Here is a 19317-nt window from a genome sequence, read left to right on the forward strand (position 1 = left end):
GGATTCATTCAGCTTCTCTGCAATCTCTTTATCTTCCTTAAGAATCCCTTTCATGCCCTCATCAACTAAGGGCCCAGCCACCTTCCTGGAAGGTTTTCTGCTGCTGATATATTTAAATAAGTTTTTGTTATTCCCCTTTACACTTCTAGCTATATGCTCCTCAAACTCTCTTTTTTAATCCCAACGTACAGATACCGGGTACTTATGGTCACTTCCGGTCCGAGGAGGCAACAGCGTGGCAGGGAGGTATGCTGTCACCACGCCAGACCCTTTTAAACTGCAGCACCAGTCGGGGAAACATGGCAGGGGGGAGTGTACCCTCCCCAGTCCTCAAAGTTATCCCCCCACCTTCAAACCGGTCAAACCGCCAGTCTTTCGAACTTGTTCGGAGGCCCATAAAAGGGCCTCCGAACAGGTTCATGCACATCCCTATCTCCCACCACATAAGCTTTTCATGAAAGAAGGGATCAAAACTGTGTCTAGAACCCAAAATTATCCATATAAGGTAAAGAAGAGGAATCTCCAGCAATTTGGTTGAATTTCAATGAATTGTTCATGTTTGGAATATATATATATATATATATATATATATATATATATATATATATATATATATATCCTTAGAATAAGGTGTTTGTTTCATTCCCCACCACCACCACTTTTTGGGGGGGGAGGTTGTATTTTATTATCTCAAAGTTATGATTAAGGGATATTTAATTATCTTTTTTTCCTTCTTTCCTCCCCCCCCACCTTTTCAGTTATACACATATATACTTATTATCCTTGATTATATTATATGTACTGCTGTAATCTTATCTGAAATAAAAGAGAGAGAAAGAAAATATATAGCACTACATTAAGTTCTGTGTGGGACTGAATAACAAAAAAGAATAACATATATCTTCTGTTAATACAGAGATGTGGAGCATTGGGGAAAACACTGGATGAATAACGCTCTTGAAAGCTTCAATAAAGTTTTGTTTGAGAGAAGCAGAAGCCTGCCTAGCCTTCTTTCCTTGAAGCAACATGAAATAGCTCTGGAGGTTCGGAACCTTTTCAAAAGACTCACCTTGGCTTTATTATCCATAGTAACTGCCAGCTGAACCCTCTTCCCCATTCTGAATGTAAACAAAGGGTCGGCTTCCTCATCATCTTCCTCCTCCTCACTCCCAATCCCAGCAGGAGAGCAGCAGCTTCCCCATTTCTCACTCACTACTCTCTTCTCCTGAAAATGGAACATATGGGGTTAGGAGATTGTTGGCACATTTCCATAAAGTTCTTTTGCATTAAGAGAGGATAAACTATGAAAATGTCAGGAGAGATCTACAACGTTTTGCCACTAATACAAATGCCATGATTTCCTCCCAAAGGAACAGCTGATCCCTTTGTCTGATTTGCAGGGCAACCAGTAAATCTCGAAAAATGAATCATATACTTACACATCTGACATTTGACTGAAATGTCAAAGGCTGAGGATAACAATGGAGTCATAATTGTGTGGCACTTTTCAGATATTTTGTGCTTTGGCATGGATGGGTTGGGCTGATTTAATTCTTGCATGGTATCGTGTGTTGTTGTTTTTAAAGCATAGTGCACAGATGTGTTTTAAATTTATAAAGCAAGAGTGGATACTTGGGATATTTTAATAGTTAAGGTCAAACCAATCTGTGTTAAGATATCCAGAGCATGCCCTCTTGCTCAAAAATATTAGAAGAACCTAGTTTGAATCAAATCAAGGTCCAACTGTTCCAGCATTCTTTGCAATAATCCCAGCACAGACATAGTGATCCACTAGTAAGTGGTCAATAATCTCCCAATGGACCACAGTCTATCTTCTGCCTGCCTCTGTACTGCTGAAAAACACCCCAAGCATGTTCATTTATGTGAGGTATTGCACATCATTGAACTGAGTCCCCAAATACTCCTTTTCTCTTCCTCCCTCAAAAGGTCTGAGCCAGTTCAGACAATACTTGAGTCAACAACTGCCTACATACTTACTTAACTTACTTATTATTGACTTTCTATACCATCTAATATAGAAATTTCTAGGCGGTGTGCAGATTAAAACATAATATAAAATATAAAACATTTAAAATTCATAAAAACAGATAAAAATCACAATAGATAAACACACATTAACATTTAAAATTTAAATTTCAGTTAAAAGTCTGGGAAAACAGATACAGTTTCAGGGTCCTCGTAAAAGCAAACAGAGAAGGAGATGCTCTTATTTCCTTACATAAGGATTGGGTATGCCATGAGAAAACACATTCTTCTCTTTTGGGACATCCTTTCTTTAAAAAATGGTATTTGGGCTGCATGTAGAGGAGCAGTTTGGACACATACCCCCCATGTGATTAGGGAAAGGTGCCCTAGCACACCAGAAACAGGAGGAGGTGTACTCACAATGTGCACATGTTCTTCTCCTGTGTGGGCAGTCAGCAGATGAAGTATCATCCAAACCAGCCCACTGTGATAATAAGGTCACCCCAATCAGATTCTGCAGCCTAGGATCAGCCATGTGACAGAACCTCTGCTAGGAGCAGGGCTATCATTTCACATACGTTTAGGAGGAAGAATTGCTGCTAGGAATTCATCGGTTAGGTGGGAAGCCCAAGCTAAAGAGTTGTCCCCAATGAAAGTCAGAAACCATAGACTGGATCAATGTCTGAGCAGATTTTGGATACACAGAAGACCACTCAGTGTTTATGCTGCTGAGACTGACCATGACTGAAAGAAGGTGGAAGAGTGCCCTCCTAAGGTGTTTTTGATAATTAGGTGTTGTGTTTTGTAAACTTTCTTTTTGAAGTGCTACTGCACCTTTCTTTTTGAGGTGCTCCAGGAAACTCCTGGAGATATCTGCAAGCCTTCGTTCTCTCCAAGTGGTATTTCATGCATTTGTACATGCATGCTTACCTTTGCACACCTTGTATCGGGCTTCTTGTGCTTGTCTGTTTTGGAGCAGATGCACATAGCTTTGTACGTTGGTGCAGGTATTGTTGCATTCAAAAACTGGTAAGTCATTCTGACTGCTAATAAAGTCGTTTACCAGTCTCAAAAACCTGATAAATCATTCTGAGGATTCAACTCAGGACAGTCATATATGTCAAGCGTAACATTTGACATATATGATCTGTCACAGCTAAGACCTCTGACCACCTAAAAACTGAATATTACAAAACAAGTCCCTTTCTCAGCAGAAAAGGGAGAGTGTGCTTACATTATGAGCTTTGGTGATCGTGATGGTAAGACCCTCTGGCCTGGCTCTCCTCGAGGTGATGGCCATCCCCTCCTGCTCTGCTCGCTTCCTGTCCTCTTCTGTTTCCTAAAAAAAAGATTCAGATTCATCCAGATTCTATCTTAAATCAGCTTACTAGAAGAAGCGGAAAGCCAAAAGCAAAACAGGCTGCCTCAAACAATAGGAGAAACACAGGGAAGCTTGGAGAAACTACAGATTCATCACCAGAGGATTCCCATCATCATGAGATATCACAATAGCAAAGTCCAGCTGCTACTATGTTCACTGAGATTCTTGCTAGTAAGACAGGTGACTGTTTTGTCAGTGTTGAAAGAAGCATGTGTGTGGGGGGGGGGTATGGACACTCATGCCATTTTTACTTCTTTGGGTAAGCAGTCTTTGCAAGGTTTTTTACATGATTTCAAAAACCTCAGAGATCTGTTTGACCAGAAACATCAAAAGAAAGATGGGAAGCAATGCCTCTCTCTCAAACCACTTTCACCTTTCTTCAGGATTGCCTGTCTAATCTCATCTCCAGCCTATTAAACCTTATCCACTCAGTCACAGCCCCATGTCATTGGCTCAGGGTAGAGATCTCTGCTACTGGATGCTTAGAAACTGAAATACTGAACTTGGTGTCATTTGTATACTGATGCCATCACACTCCAAAGCTAAAGAAAATCCTGCAGCTTTGTACAGATAACATAGAAGAGAATTCTTCTGACTCATATGAACACCTCGTGTCCATTCTGTTGAATAGGCACCTTCTGGAACTATTCTCTGGCTGGACTAACTCTAAAAAGGAGCACAACACACTAACACTTTTCTTGATGAGATTTCAGTTGCCTCTGACAGCAAAAGCAAATCCAGAAAAGAAATATTGCAGCATTTATTTTTTAATTTAACCCATTCTTATGGATTTGTATTCTGTTTTGGTCTCTCTCTTGCATTAGCAATTCAACAACAACAACAACAACAACAACATTTATATACCACTTTTCAACAAAGGTTTTCAAAGCTGTTTATATGGATAAATAATAAATAAATAAAATGGATCCCTGTCCCCAAAGGGCTCACAATCTAAAAAGAAACAAAAGATAGACACCAGCAACAGTCACTGGAGGTACTATGCTGAGGGTGGATAGGGCCAGTTACTCTCCCCCTGCTAAATAAAGAGAATCACCACATTAAAAAGGTGCCTTTTTGCCCAGTTAGCAGGGGTTAGCAGAATATTTCTCTGCACTCTCTTGTGGGGTAGGGTGTTAGAGGTTGTTTTTGTATTGTGATTTTTTGTATTGTGATTTTTACCCACAATAGGTAAAACAGCAGAGCACTAAGGAATGAGCACACACTCCAGTTACAGAGTAGGTAGCAGAGGATGGTTTGGATATTGCAGCTATTTAGAAAAAACATATGGAGATCCTTGTATGACTAAACACCAAACATTTATTGGTTAAATACACTTAGATAGGAAAGACCTATCTCTAATCTAAAGGACTACATAGTGGATAGGTAAGGGGAGAGAGAGATGTTTCCATCTGTTCTCTAGGAGGAAAGGAAGGATTGTGACTCAGCACAGGAAGTGCTGCAGAGTCAATTCAGGGGTCATAGAGTAGGGACAGATAGGGAGACCCTGACTCACTGTCTCTACTCCCAATGCCCCTAGTGGTCATTAGGACAGTTGGTGCACAAGGTCGATGCACTGGAAGTTCATCTGCAACATAGGGAAGGGTGCTTTTAGCAAACAGGTAAGGACTCCTTACCTGCTCATTCCCTCCCTGACAGTCTCCCCCCATCCGGCGTTTCATTTAGAAACAGCCATGTGGGGCTGCAGCATTCCTTCCTGCAGCCCCGGGTCGGCATCAGCATGCAAATGACCAGTGTGCGTGCTGGTCACCGGATTCCCCTTTACAAGCATATCCCAGTTCAGATGGACATGGAAACGAGCTTGCAGGAGCCTCCCAGTCAGAATCCAGCTTGTAGGAGCCTCCCAGTCAGGGGTCTCCTCGGGAGTCACCGCGGCATGGAGCCGCGCCATGACGACTCAAAATCAGTAAATTTTTATTAATAACATAAATGTCATAACTAGTGAGTTATGACATAACTGGTGAGTTATAACATAAATATCACATACTTGTGGATATATTGTGTACCAGAGTACAGGTAAGAATATGACAAGAATATGACAACTCCCATAGCTGGGAGTGCAGTGCAGTCCTGGCAGTAAATACTGTGTCACCAGCCATGCTTCACATTTTTGGTGCTAATTAAACAGAGATGCCTTTGTATGACTTTTCCCCAGTCCTGGCAGTAAATACTGTGTCACCAGCCGTGCTTCACATTTTTGGTGCTTGTTTATGCACATTTACACAGCTGGCAGTAGAAATCTACTGCAAAATCTGTATGTCTTTTCCCCAGTCCTGGCAGTAAATACTGTGTCAGCAGACGTGCTTCACATTTTTGGTGCTAATTAAACAGAGATGCCTCTTTGAAGTAGAGCTCTAATAAACTGAAGTGTAAAAAATCATCAGCAAATTGGCAATATCATCAGACTGCAAAGCTTAACAAGAAGGATCCAAAACAAGGCTGAGGAACACCTCAGGACCTCTAAGAAGGTAGTCACACATACTTGATATCTTCTCAAAAGAGCTTTGTTCTTTTTCCGCAAAGCTATGATTTTCTTATCCAGTTCGATATCTTTTTGCTCTTTTTTCCGCAAGACTGCATCATCCACAGTGGCATCCTAAAATAACAAAAGAAAGAGCTTTAGTGGATTTCCACAAATGGTCAAGAACACAGAGAACTGACTCTCTTCTTTGTTTCAATCACAGCAGGGTTAACACATGGGTGGAGCGGGAAGCTAGTGGTCCTATCTCATCTACACCAATGACAAGCCATGTTTTATCCAGGCACAGAAGATGGGTGCAAACCACACTGTTTTGAATAGAGTTAGGCATAGTGGCTAACATACAGACAAAGTTCCTAAACAATATGACTCAGGAGTTACTCTAAAGAAGTACTTCATTTCAGTAGAATACTCAGGAGTCAGCCTGTAATTAAACACAGAAATTAAGAAATAACACTGTACCTTTATTTATTTATTTAAAGCAGGTACTCAAATTTCCACCCTAAGTGGCACAGCGGAGAAATGCTTGACTAACAAGCAGAAGGTTGCCAGTTCGAATCCCCGCTGGTACTATATCAGGCAGCAGCGATATAGGAAGATGCTGAAAGGCATCATCTCATACTGCGTGGGAAGAGGCAATGGCAAACCCCTCCTGTATTCTACCAAAGAAAGCCACAGGGCTCTGTGGGCACCAGGAGTCAAAATCAACTTGACAGCACACTTTACCTTTTACTCAAATTTCATGAGTATAAGAAATCATGTAGTACTGAAGATCTATAGACATATGTGGTATTTGTGAGAATTTTTATACTCTGGCACTCAAAAACAGCGCTTTCCTCAGGATTTTCCTGCCATGCTTCAAGTAACCATCTCAGGATAATTCACTGTTTCTTGAATCAAATACTCCTTATATTAAAAATGTTAAATAGCAAATCTGAAATCTGCCCCTTTTTCGTGGGACATCTGTGTGCATATCTGTGTCCTGGGTCCTCCTCTGAGCATATCAGGTTTTGTAATCCGGCCTGGCAGATTCTGAGCCAGACACAGGGAGTGCAAAGTTCTGCTGTCCCTTACTGTCTCCCTCCAAGGGAGAAGCAGTAGCCATGCTTCATTTTCTCCTTAATGTTCGGGTGTTATGGATCCACAGTTTAAGAACCACCCTTCACTCCTTTTAGAAACTGTAGACTAGTGAGTAAAAAATGCCACATCTATTGAGAAGGAATTTTGCATAAACAGATGAGAGTTTCAGAAAGTACATGTCAGTCTCTTGGCTAGCCATGAGATCCCTGAGTTAAAAATGATGATGATGATGATGATGATGATGATGATGATGATGATGATGATAATAATAATAATAATAATAATAATAATAATAATAATAATAATAATTTGATTTCTATACCGCCCTTCCAAAAATGGCTCAGGGCGGTTTACAAAGAGAAATAACAAACAAATAAGATGGCTCCCTGTCCCCAAAGGGCTCACATTCTAAAAAGAAACATAAGACACACACCAGCGACAGTCACTGGAGGTACTGTGCTGGGGGTGGATAGGGCCAGTTACTCTCCCCCTGCTAAATAAAGAGAATCACCATGTTAAAAGGTGCCTCTTTGCCAAGTTAGCAGGGGTTGATACTTGGGTTGATACAGAAATGATACTTCTATTCAGTCTGTACTTAATGCATAAAGGGTTTTAGCCCTATTCAGATGTTTTACCCCAAACTGCTGCAGGTCCAGGAGTCCTGCCACCTTGACACTCATGGCTACAGTAGCGTTTGGAGAGGGAAACTCGTAAATCTGATGGTAGGCACCTCCATGAGCCTTCTGCCTGCATGCAGAAGGTTCCAAGTGCCCTGCCCGGCCTCTCTACAATGGGACTGAGAGAGACTCCTGCCTGTAACCCTGGAGAAGCCACTGCCAGTCTGTGCATACAATACTGAGCTAGATGGACCAATGGTTTGACTCAGTATATGGCAGCTTCCTATGTGAGGGACAGCCTGGACTACCCCAAACTTCAGATCATGGAAGCACCTGCCTGCCAGCACAGTTGTGGCATTGATTGTGATTGTGGAATGTTCACAAGTTCAATGGCTTTGGGGAAAGGGAGAACTGATAAGAGGGGAGGGCAAATGCAGGGTCCTAGGTCAGGTGAAATTCTTGGCAGGGAGGGGGAAGGGGCATGGTAGGAGAGAGAATAGTATTGGGCAAGCAAAGAGGCTGCTCCAGAGTCAAGGTGGATGAAGAAAGGCAGACAGAGGAGGTCGTGGAAGAAATTAGGCATCCAGAAGAAAATCTGAACACAGAGTATAAGGACATGAAAGACTGTGATCTCTTGGTAAGCGGGGAGTGAACAAGCAAGGGTGCTTTGGGAACAAATGGAGTGTGAGCCTGGGAAGGGAAGGGCTATAGGATTGCCTCAGAGGACTCCTGTAACTTTAAGGACTGTATAGAAGGGGAAATCCTGCTAGGCCTTCCTTCTGCCTCATGTTGCAGCAATATAGCTTGGCATGGCAACCCTGAACACTCTTTGGGGCAAAAAAGCATTGGGGTAAGAGCCACATTCTTCATACTCAGCCCAGGGGTGGAGTTTTCATGAGGCAGGGTGAGGCGGTCCCCTCAGGCACGAGGAGGAGCACATGGGAATGCAAGCTCTGCCCCTCACCTCCACCACCACAGGTGCCAGTCCACCTTCCTCCCCACCCCCCTTGGCCACTGTCCTTCCGCACTCCACTGGGGCATGCTCGTTCGTCTCCCCTTCTTACTTACTGGGCCATGCCGCTTCTTTCCCCTCTTCCTCCTAAAATGTGAGCGAGGAAAGTCTGTGCCTGACTTGGTGGCACAATCCGAAGGAGAGCATTTTTGCATATAGAACTACCAACAGTCCCTTATTAGCAGGGGCATCCCTTATTTCAGACCAAAATTGCCTGTCCCTTACAGGATGCCATTTGTCCTTTATTTTCCGCTAATGGGGAGAACCAACCTATAGCTCAGATCAAACCAGTTATGTTCACTAACAAAACAGTCAGCTCCAACTCCTTTCCCTTCTCCCTCCCTACCAGAGTACTCTGTGGTTCTGGTGGGCTGCAGGTTTAGGGTTGCCAACCGTCCCATATTGAGGACATTAACAAAAACATTAACGTTAACAGCCATCAGTGACTGGCTAACTTGGCATTATCTGGGTATCAGGATCATGAAAATCATGCAAGCAATGACTAGGTAGTGCTCATGTGTGAAATGTTTTTTTACTGGCTAGCAAGGCTTCTCTTTCTAGAAAACAACATTCCATCACTCCCAGTTCGGCTAACCATGGTCATATCAATAAGCAGAGGAGGAGAAGCAATCTAAGTGGTAACTTATACCGTAGTTTAAGTTGAAAGTGGTAAAAACACATACAGCACTCAGGCTCCCAAATACTCCCGCATACTCCCAGCCCCATGTCCCTTATTTGGGCTGGGAGATGTTGGCAACCCTGCTTGCATATCATCATGCCTCGTGTCGGCATCTTCAGCACAGCCTGAAATTGGTGAGCATGCAGCCACAGAGGAGGGGAGTGTCATAATGTCCTTCTCCTCAGGCAGCAAAAGGTTGTGGGCCAGCAGCTCTGACCCAGCCTGTTCTTTTGTTGCAGGCTCCTAATGGTACAGCAAAAGCCTTTTGTGGGGGAAAAACAGAACAGAACAAAAGCTAAAGCAAAAATACCCCACAACCCTGGCTAAATAAATGCTGATTCGGTTTAAGCCTGCTATGCAAATTTTCCTTATTGTTTTCCGTACAGTGAGCAAAATATTGAGGGGTTTTTTATTATCTTCACTGGCAAAGAGAGTGAGTCAATGACTTTTCTGAGCGGATGAATTTTAATGGCAAATTTGCAAAACTGGTTTAAATTAGATTTCGCTCATACCTGACCAGAATTTTCTGTGCCTGTTGATTTGGAAGGTGCTCTTTGTAGGCGTGTGCTGCATGCATAACTGGGAGGGAAGCTAAGGGGTAAGAACTTACATTTGCAGAATGGAATCCAAGCCATGTATGTTCTGAAATGCACTCCTTTTAATTGTGCATGTTGAAAAACTTTGGAGTGACCAAGCCACATTCCATAAAAGCTATTGTGAATCTGTGCACTGTTATTAGAAAGTCATATATTATGTATTTGAATGGGATGGTCCTTTATTGGATATATTTTCATTATTTTCTAACTTTTTAATCGGTTTAGCAATAACCCGCAACTTGCAGTTTGTGTTTCATAGCAAGTACAGCACATATAGTGAATAAATAAAAATAACTAGCTGGGCCGGACACAGAGCATCTGCGCCTCTGCTGGCCTGGCCAGCCAGCTTCTTACCCCATCCCCACTTCTTCCCCACTCACCACCCACGCACACCCACAGTTTCTGGGTGTGAAACACCCACGGTTTCCCCTGCTGCCCTCTCGCCCGCCAATTCCTGGCGAGCAGGCCAGCCCGTCGCCACCACCTGCTCCTGCCAGCCAGCTGCCCGCTGGCGAGAGCAGCCCATTTCTTCTTGCCCCACCCCTGCCCAGCGCTTTCTGGCTGGCGGGTTGGCCGGAAAGTCAGCCCGCCACCTCCACCTGCCTGCCCGTCAATTCCCAGCGGCTGGGCCAGCTCACCGCCACCTGCTGCTCCCAGTAGCTGAGCCGGGCCCCACCGCCTGCTGCTCCCAGTGGCTGGGCAGTCCGCCACTGCCTGGTCTGGCTGGCCAGCCGGCCACTGGCGACCATCATCCCTATTTTCTCCCTGCCTCCATCACTAATCAGCAGCTGCTGGCAAACTCTCGCAAGAGCTGCCACGCATGGGATTAGCAATGGGTACGCCTAGCAGAAATAAATATATAGATGTTTCGGCCTTGCAATGCACCTTTTCAGTGCAAGTATTTAAGATACATTAATTTTTCAATTAAGCAGTTGATTCTGGATGTCATGCCACAATCCATTTCAAAGAAGGTCCGTTTGTGCAGCTGTGCTGAAACTCTGGTTATCTGAAAGACTTGCAACTGATTTCATTTATTGGTTGGAAATCTTCCAACCACACATCCATTTCTGGTGGGGATACAATATGTGACACTTGTGGGGAAAGGCAGCCAAAACTTTAAATCGTGGCTTATTTTATTTGTGTGTTTATAGAATTCTTGTACCACTTTTTTGTCATCAGGATGTCCCAAATGATAAACAATAGTTAAACAAAATTAAAACAGTCATAAAATATAACAATAGCAGAAGAAACACAGACAGCAATAGAGCATGGCAAATAGCAACTGCATAACAGATGTCTTTCAAAAAGTAAGAGTCCTCCCAAAGTCTTGGCAGAACACAAAGATGTAAACATCTCAAGCTATAGATGTAAACTCTGCTAACTGAGAGCAAAGAGGCACCTTTTAAAGTGGCAGCTCTCTTAGATTTAGCAAGGGGAGAGAAATATTCCCTGTTCATCCCCGCATAGTGTCTCTCCAGTCAGGGGCTGTTGCTGGGGTCACCTTTGTGTTTGTTTTTAACTTGTGAGCCCTTCTGAGATAGGGAAGGGCTGTTTTCTTGTTCCTTTTGCTGAGTGTTGAATACCTTTTTGTTGTTGTTGAAATGGTGGTATATAGATATTCTTAAAAATAAGAATGGGCATTGCCACAGTCCTACAACTGGTTCCACAACAGAGAAAGCTCTGCTCTGTGCATCTGTGGAGCAAATTCCATGCTGATCTGGATCCCTATGAACAAGTTCTGGATCCTCCAGAACAAGTCTTAATAATTGGAGAGCATTTGTATGGGAGCGGGCATTATTTCAGCTAGTGTAAGATGCTGTTCTTGGAGCATATTTCGCTTGAGCACAATGGAAAACAGGAGGCCTGAGCCTATGAGCCATAGCACGGCCAAAATAAATGGACTGCAGCAGCAGGGGCAACATTACAATTTATGGCACTGTGCTGGTCATGTGAGCTGGCTGAGGCCAATGCAGTCATGTAGGTTGACACTTCAGCAAAAGCCAGATGTTACCAGATGTCTCAGTGGCATTTAAACTATTTTGTGGCATCGAAAGGAGGTAGGCTGGGAGGCGAGCCTGATAAGAGCAGAATTGGAAGCAGATCACTCCCAGGCTTTCCTTCTAACTATCCTGGATCCAGCTCTGCTAGTAAAACATTTCACACTGGATATATCTCATGTTTGGGAAGTGGTTTACTAATTAAGGTAAATAATGCTGCAGCAACGCATTTAAAATGTTTAAGGGTGACAAAATGTTGGAGATGAACTTCCAGTGCATCGACCTTTTGCACCAACTGTCCTAATGACCACTAGGGGCATTGGGAGTAGAGACAGTGAGTCAGGGTCTCCCTATCTGTCCCTACTCTATGACCCCTGAACTGACTCTGCAGCACTTCCTGTGCTGAGTCACAATCCTTCCTTTCCTTTCCTCCTAGAGAGCAGATGGAAACATCTCTCTCTCCCCTTACCTATCCACTATGTAGTCCTTTAGATTAGAGATAGGTCTTTCCTATCTAAGTGTATTTAACCAATAAATGTTTAGTGTTTAGTCACACAAGGATCTCCATGTGCTTTCTCTAAATAGCTGCAATATCCAAACCATCCTCTGCTACCTACTCTGTAACTGGAGTGTGTGCTCATTCCTTAGTGCTCTGCTGTTTTACCTATTGTGGGTAAAAATCAACAACCTCTAACACAAAATACCGTAGAGCATTTGCTATGGCAAGGTTTCATGTCTTCCCCTCAGCTGAGGGGAGATTTTAGAAGACTCCCATGCAAGGTCTGCAATTCAGGTGGTCACGCCACACGGTGCATCTACTTGAAGGGGGTGCCAAGCAGAACTTTTGTCAAATGTGCTGTCTGCAGTAAGCCAGAGAGAGAAAAGGCAGAACCAGCTTTCTGTGCTACGCCCTCTTATGGGGTGTGTTGTGGGGGGCGGGTGGAGTGTACACTAGGTTGGAAGGAAGGAGGGGGAAACCTGTCAGAGGGAAGGATGGAAGGAAAAACCTGGAGAGAGGGAAGAAGGCGGCTGAAGGAGAAACTTCAGAAGGCCTGTGAAACTTCAGTGAGATCCCAAAATTGGATTAATAAGAGGCACTGGCAGCAAAACAGCACATTATTAAGAAGAGGCTCTTGTTGGAGATATGACTCCATAGGCATCCACTCTCAACACCAATAACTCCTACAGACCACTGAGGGCATTAGGAGCAGAGGCAGAGAGTGTAGGACTGCCCCCTTGTTCTCTCTTTCTTTCTCTTTCTCTCCTCTAAGTCTCTTCTGATTGGTAGACTGATATTCTTAGGACACTCCCTTCTTCTTTGTTCTTTCTTCTTCCTTCCACCATGAGGTAGCTAGTATAGGGTGTAGGCTTTCTATCTAAGTTTGTAACTTCTTCAGATAAACCTTTACTTGTTTCATCCCTTAAGCAATTGTCTCCAGATCTCTTCTATGAGTTCTGTTCGGATCAAAATGGGTTTCTGTGCTAAATAAGGGTTGATTAAAATTCTCTCCTACAGCTCTGGGCTTTTTTCATGGGCATTGCTGGGGGAAACTGGGAACAGTAGGGCTGTTACACTCCTTGGTTTCCCAGTCCTGCACAAGCCACGCAGCTCAGCAACCTTGATAAGCTAGGAATTTGTTTCTGGTTCCTTTCTGTGTTTGGTTTCCCCATTTTGTTTTTGTACCTGGATGAATACTGCTGTTACCGCATGCAGTACTATTACTTCCTTGATTTTGTATGACTTTCATCTTATGACCAGTGGGCTGGGATAAAGACTGATTGAGAAGTGACAGGATATATTGCAAGAAAGTCCAATAAAGGGTTGCAGCTGGCAGACAGACTTGCATCTGCTCATCTTGTGTCACGCAAATCGCTGTGGTCCTCAGCCCAGTCACTTTCTGTGTCCACACTATCATTACTAGGGATGTGCAGAATGTTCCACGCTTGGAACATTCTGAAGGGGCAGTTTCAAGTGTTCCAAGCTCAGAACAGAACAAGCCCATTCCATTCGGAATGCTCCGAATGTTCTGCATTTGTTTGTTTTAATTAAGATAGAGGACGGTGCTGGGGGACAGAGAGAGGTACCTTTAATTAAATTAATCCAAGTGTGTATAGGTACCTTTAAATTAAATTAATCTAAGCTCTCTTTACAGGTACATTAACAGGTAATGTGCCAGGCCAGCACTGCAAGCCACTGCCATGGTGCTCCGGCTGGCATCCCGCATGGTGGCGGCACGTCCCCAGAGTTCACCTGGCCTCCGCGCATGTGAACAGAGGCCAGGTGAACTCCGGAGACGCACCACTGCTGCTGCTCAGGATGCTGGTGGGAGCGCCACGGTGGCAGCTTGCAGAGCACACCCCCCCGAGTGTGTTACTACTGGTAATGAAGAAAAGCTGCAGTGACTTTAATGTTAAAAGGTAAGAGAGCTTTGATTAATTTTACTTAAAGGTACCTGAAAGCACTTGGATTAATTTAACTTTAAAGGTACCGCTCATTGCCCTCTCACTATCTTTTTTTTAAAAAGCTGGAACACTCGGAAGGTTCCAAACAGAATGGGCTTGTTCCGTGGAAACACTGGGTCACCCCAGTGTTGAATGTTTGGGCCATTTTGCATTCTGTTCTGAGTTCAGAATGGAACGCAAAACCCATTCTGTGCACATCCCTATTTACGTATATCTATAGGACTGAGATGATGGGCCAGTTTTTACCATCAAAATTACCACCAAAAAAAAAAAAAACCCACCCACAAGCTATTGCAAACATATAATTCTGGCCCAGCTCTTCTAGCTGTCCCCACACCACCACCGTTTGGAACATGCCAGGGGTGCAGCTATAATAGAGCAGACGAGTTCCAAGAACCTGCCTGCTATGGTTGCAGGAGCCTCCAAGCCTCCAAGAGGAGTTGCAGGGCTACCCCTTCCCCTGGCTGGGGCTTCCGCCATTGCTAGCAGCAGCGGCCACCTGCAGTCACCAGCAGCAGCCTCCTTCAGCCTCTCCCCCTCCACTGAATGACCAATGGAAGGAGGGCACACACACGACCCATTGGTAGCACATGTCCACCCTCCTCCCATTGGCTGGGAGCACAGTAGATGGAAGAAGGATGGAGAGGAGGTCAAGAGGCAGAAGGAGGTGCCTGGCAATGCGCAACCCCTCTGGCTGGGCTCTGCCCACCCTCTTCCCATCAGCTGGGCTCATATCTCAGTCCGAAGGGTGCACACACACACACACACACACACACAGTCATCTGGGTTCACCGATCCTCCTTCCATCTGCTGGGAGCCCAGATGATGGAAGGAGGGTGGGCAGAGCTTGGCCAGCAAGGGTGTGTGCCGTCAGAGACTTTTACACACAGCAGGTTTTACCTTGAGTTTACTGGGAGGCTTTACTGCGAACTCAAAGTAGTCCCAAAAAACCAACACAAATAGTGGAATATTTTTTTACCCCAGATATAAATCAGGCTGCACTGGGCTCTAATGCACAGTGAAAACCCCGAATTGTGTGTGAACTGCTCCCTGATAACTCGCAGGAACTTCGGGATAAATCTGGCGGATATGTGAACACACCCGCTCCATTCCGGAGGAGATGCAAGTTAAAGGGCTTTAAAAGCCCCACGTGAAAAGCTTCCAGCAACCTCCTTCAGCCGCTTACCCTCCATCCATCCTCCTTGCATCAGCTGGGCTCTGGGCTGATGGAAGGAAGGCGGGGGAAGCCAGGTGAGTGTGGGTGCATGCATACATGAGTGTGCACACCACATGGAAGGCACCCCTGCAAGTGGAGAGGCCACCCATATGGGAACACAGGCTGCCTCTCCCCTTGCTATGCCCCTGGAGCATGCAACACCACCAGGGAGTGATTCGCACATGGCTTCATGCTTTGGGGTAAATGTTGAGTGAAGCCGCACTTGTGGCATTGAGGGAAGCAGCCCCTCCCCTCTGCTCTCGTGGCATGCATCTGTGTTTTCCTTCTAGCCAATTGAGGCAGGAGAGCTTCCTAAAGAGCAATATCTGCATTTCTAAAGAGAGCATCCCTCTTATGCTAGTGATTCTACGTCAGTTTCTCTCCCTATTTGCTCTGCCATTTTCAGAAAAAGTAGCTTAAAATCAGCATTTTAAAAATCTGGAAATACGTTGAGATAACCTAGAATTCATATCACAAAGAACAATTTGTGTGTGGAGGGGTCCAAGAATCTTGAAGGGACTTTGGAGTAAATTTGGCTGGTGTGTGAACACACGGACTCTCTTCTGAAGGAGATTCAGGGTAGAAGCCCTGTGTGTAAATCCTCCAGCAGGCTCATAGCCTGGGGGATCTCATGGAGGTGCCATGTGTATGAGCTGGAGCCTCTCTCGGGAGCTGTACATACAACCCCCACAACTGACATGATTGCAAAGCCCTTTCTTGAGCTGCTGCAAGTGGAAGAGGCTGCCGGTTCAGCTCTGCTTTACAGTGCCTTTCCAACATAATGCCTTTCCAACAGGGGCCTCGCTACAATGGGCAGGGGGACAAATGTCCCTGGACCCCTGAGGGAGGGGGCCCCACTGGCTGGATGGCTGCTTGCTCTTTGTGCTCTCCCTCTCTGAAAAAGAAGTCAGGTTGGGGCAAGGGCCCATCTTCACTTTTTGTCCCAGGGCCCCCCACTCCACCCCTACATGAATCCCTGCTGTCTAACAGTTTTCATCACAGGAGTGAAAAGTGGACCAAGTCCTATGCATAGCAGTTGTAATATGGGAAGTGACTCTATGATGTTGTTTTTGTTGTTGTTTGTACCACTTTTGAACAAGCAGTTCAGAAGGAATGAGAACATTGACCCTGGCCTAGAGGGGCTCACTGTCTAAAAAGAAACACCAAGGCCGTTCCCAAATGGCGGTTTTACTTTGGAAGGGCAGGTTCACATAACATCCAGATTTACATCAAAGTCCTTGTGAGCTACCGGGGAGCACCCCATACATGATTTGGGTTTTTCATTGTGCATTGGAGCTTAGCCTGATTTATGTCCAGGGTTAAAAAAATCTACTATTTGCATTGGTTTGGGGGCAAATTCAGAATATCCGATATGCCCCGTAACTCACAGAAGTTCACCCCTCTTAATCCCGTGGCAAAGCCTGCTGTATGGAAAAGGCCCAGGAGACACCAGCAACAGCCACGGGAGAGATGCTATGCTGGGATTAAATGGGACAGTTACTCTCCCCCTGCTAAATATAAGAGAACTACTACTTGACCTCTTTGCTCTCAGTGAACATGGATGATGCTATTAAGACAGCAGAGAACAAAACACCATTCCACCTCCGTCCCAAGTTGAGCTCTGTTAGCCCCAAAGCCACAATGCTACCTGAAAAAGCAGAATGGTCCAGTGAACAAGAGCATCTCAGCTGCCTTTTATGCTATTGTTTGAAATAACTCCAGTATCTGGGTCCAGAGAAGAAATGCAATAGGTTCTGTTCCTCCCTCCCTGCTACACATGCACACGCACACAACCGCAACCACCACCACCAAGACCCCACGGAATTACCACCGAAGTGCAAAGCAGCGCTTTTGAGGTCTGATGCTGGTGAGCACTGAGCAGCACACTGAAGCATGCTCAGCATTTCTCTCCCTGGCGGCTGCTGCTGCTGCGTTAGAGTCTGTAACAAGAGGATATTTTTGCTGCCAAGCTACTGGGAAGAATGCCAACTCGGCTGCCACTTTGGATGGAAAGTGACGCTCCTTCACCCTCGCCAGCATCATTCTCTTCCGGGGAGACAGGCACCCATACACCACAGTGACTACAGCAGGGAGTTATAAATGGCTTTTAGCGGAGCAAACGTGCAGTGGCTGTGAATCAGAAAGCTGTGCCCGGAGAGGCCAATGGCAGAGGAGAAGGGGAGGGGGAATCAGGCAGGCATGGATATCTTTCTCTAAAAACGCAACACAAAGGGGGAGGGGGCAAGGCAAAGGGTAGAAAACTGAAGCTTCCTGGATATTTCAATTGTTTCCCCCACCTAAAGTCCAAACACTCACTGACAGTCCTGGGTGGGTGGGGTTTTCCCCCAGATCATGGCTCTGGCAATGGTTTTTCCCTCCATGCTTTCCGAGTCGGCTATTTATGATATGAAAAAGACCTCGAAGAGAAGCAGAGGCTGTGAGAGAAAGGAAACCTGGGAGATGGGGAAACTAAGGCAAGAGGAGGGCTTCATCCCAGCATTTCTCTTCATAAGCCTACACACAAACCCTCTAACAAACACTCTCAGTCTGCACACTGCCAGAGACAGCTCCAGACTCCCAGTCCTGGGATGGGATATGTCCATCATTACCCAGCATGCTGGCTTTTCTTCCCACACTCCTCTTTCTTCAAGGGAGCTCATCTGTCCTTCTGAATCACTGTCTCCAGACAGCCCATACAACCCTGTTGTATGAAAGCCACCTTTCTGCCCTCCCACATCTTCCGGCTGCATGTCTGCTGGCCAAAAGCACAATACCCCAAAATGACAACGCAGATTTTTCTTTTCTTTTTAAAGCAGAAGAAGAAGTCGCTTCTTGGCTTCTTGAATGCAAGAATGACTCCCCCACACCCCTCCCAGTTACAACAAAGGCAGCACTCACAGATCGGTGCATTTTGGACATCAGAGGTGAAGCTCAGCGGATTCCACAGCAGAGCTAAAAGAGGAGAGCCATCAGTCGGCCTTTCTCAGTACTGGTTGCACAGCATACGAGATCATGTTTTGATTACAAAAGCCCTGTCTGGGCTCCCAGCCAAGAGCACTGGCTGCCTAATATGCCATAGCAGAGGCAAGCAATCAGAGTGCTTGTGTGTCCTCCTCTCCACTCTCCGATTGCCTCTCAATAGGAATGCACCTCTTTGCTACTCCCTGTGCCTTCCTTTTAACTCCCTGCTGCCATAATCTGTGCATCAGGATGTGGAAACCTTGGTGGACAGAGTAGGGCGCATGTACATCAGTAGCTGGATTTCACATGCCGCTGTACATGAGGATTGTATCAGGAACATAGAGCAGTTCAGCTGGTGAGTAGATGTTCACTGCAATCCAGAGAGCAGTGTTTTTTAAAAAAAAATTAGAGCCCATATACTGGTCTCGTTCACACAGTAATTCAAATCTAGGCTTAATGTGGGTTACTGATATTAATGTGGCTGTGTGAACCCATGTCAAGGCAGGGATCTCAGATTGATTGTGGACCACAAACACATTTGTGCCACACACACAATCACACTACTGTCAGTAACCCACATTAAACTTACATGTGAACAATCATGTGAAGCTGGCCACTTTTTCATTGGAAAGTTTGTGCCAGAAAATATTTGCTTAACTCTAAATTTAAAATCATAGAATCATACTGTCGGAATGAGTGGAACAATATGCCCACTTCTGTAATTTAGGAGATCCTGTAATTAAAGTAGCAGTTCTTCTAAGGGGGCAAAGGTTTTTGAACTTTCTACCTCATGCTGAAGAGACAACCTGCTTCTTAGCTAAATTTTTAAAAT

The 19317-nt window shown here is 45.0% G+C and overlaps 1 protein-coding gene across 4 annotated transcripts in view; it reads right to left on the reverse strand.

The window, feature by feature from the left end:
* CCDC9B (coiled-coil domain containing 9B) overlaps nucleotides 1-18628 on the reverse strand; it is an 86531-nt gene extending 67903 nt beyond the window's left edge. The window contains exons 1-4 of one of the 4 annotated variants that reach the window (XM_053273430.1): nucleotides 18423-18628; nucleotides 5868-5981; nucleotides 3221-3325; nucleotides 1070-1225 (exon numbers count right to left, since the gene is read on the reverse strand). In XM_053273430.1, coding sequence (XP_053129405.1) covers nucleotides 1070-1225; nucleotides 3221-3325; nucleotides 5868-5981; nucleotides 18423-18443 — 396 coding nt within the window. In that variant the 5' untranslated portion in view covers nucleotides 18444-18628. Of the gene's footprint in view, nucleotides 1-1069; nucleotides 1226-3220; nucleotides 3326-5867; nucleotides 5982-17352; nucleotides 17434-18422 lie in introns of those variants that run through there. The other 3 variants (XM_053273450.1, XM_053273441.1, XM_053273459.1) reach the window with 3 other exon arrangements.
* Between the last annotated feature and the right edge of the window lie 689 nt (nucleotides 18629-19317).

Source organism: Hemicordylus capensis, chromosome 1 (assembly GCF_027244095.1).
Source record: "Hemicordylus capensis ecotype Gifberg chromosome 1, rHemCap1.1.pri, whole genome shotgun sequence".
NCBI lineage: Eukaryota > Metazoa > Chordata > Lepidosauria > Squamata > Cordylidae > Hemicordylus > Hemicordylus capensis.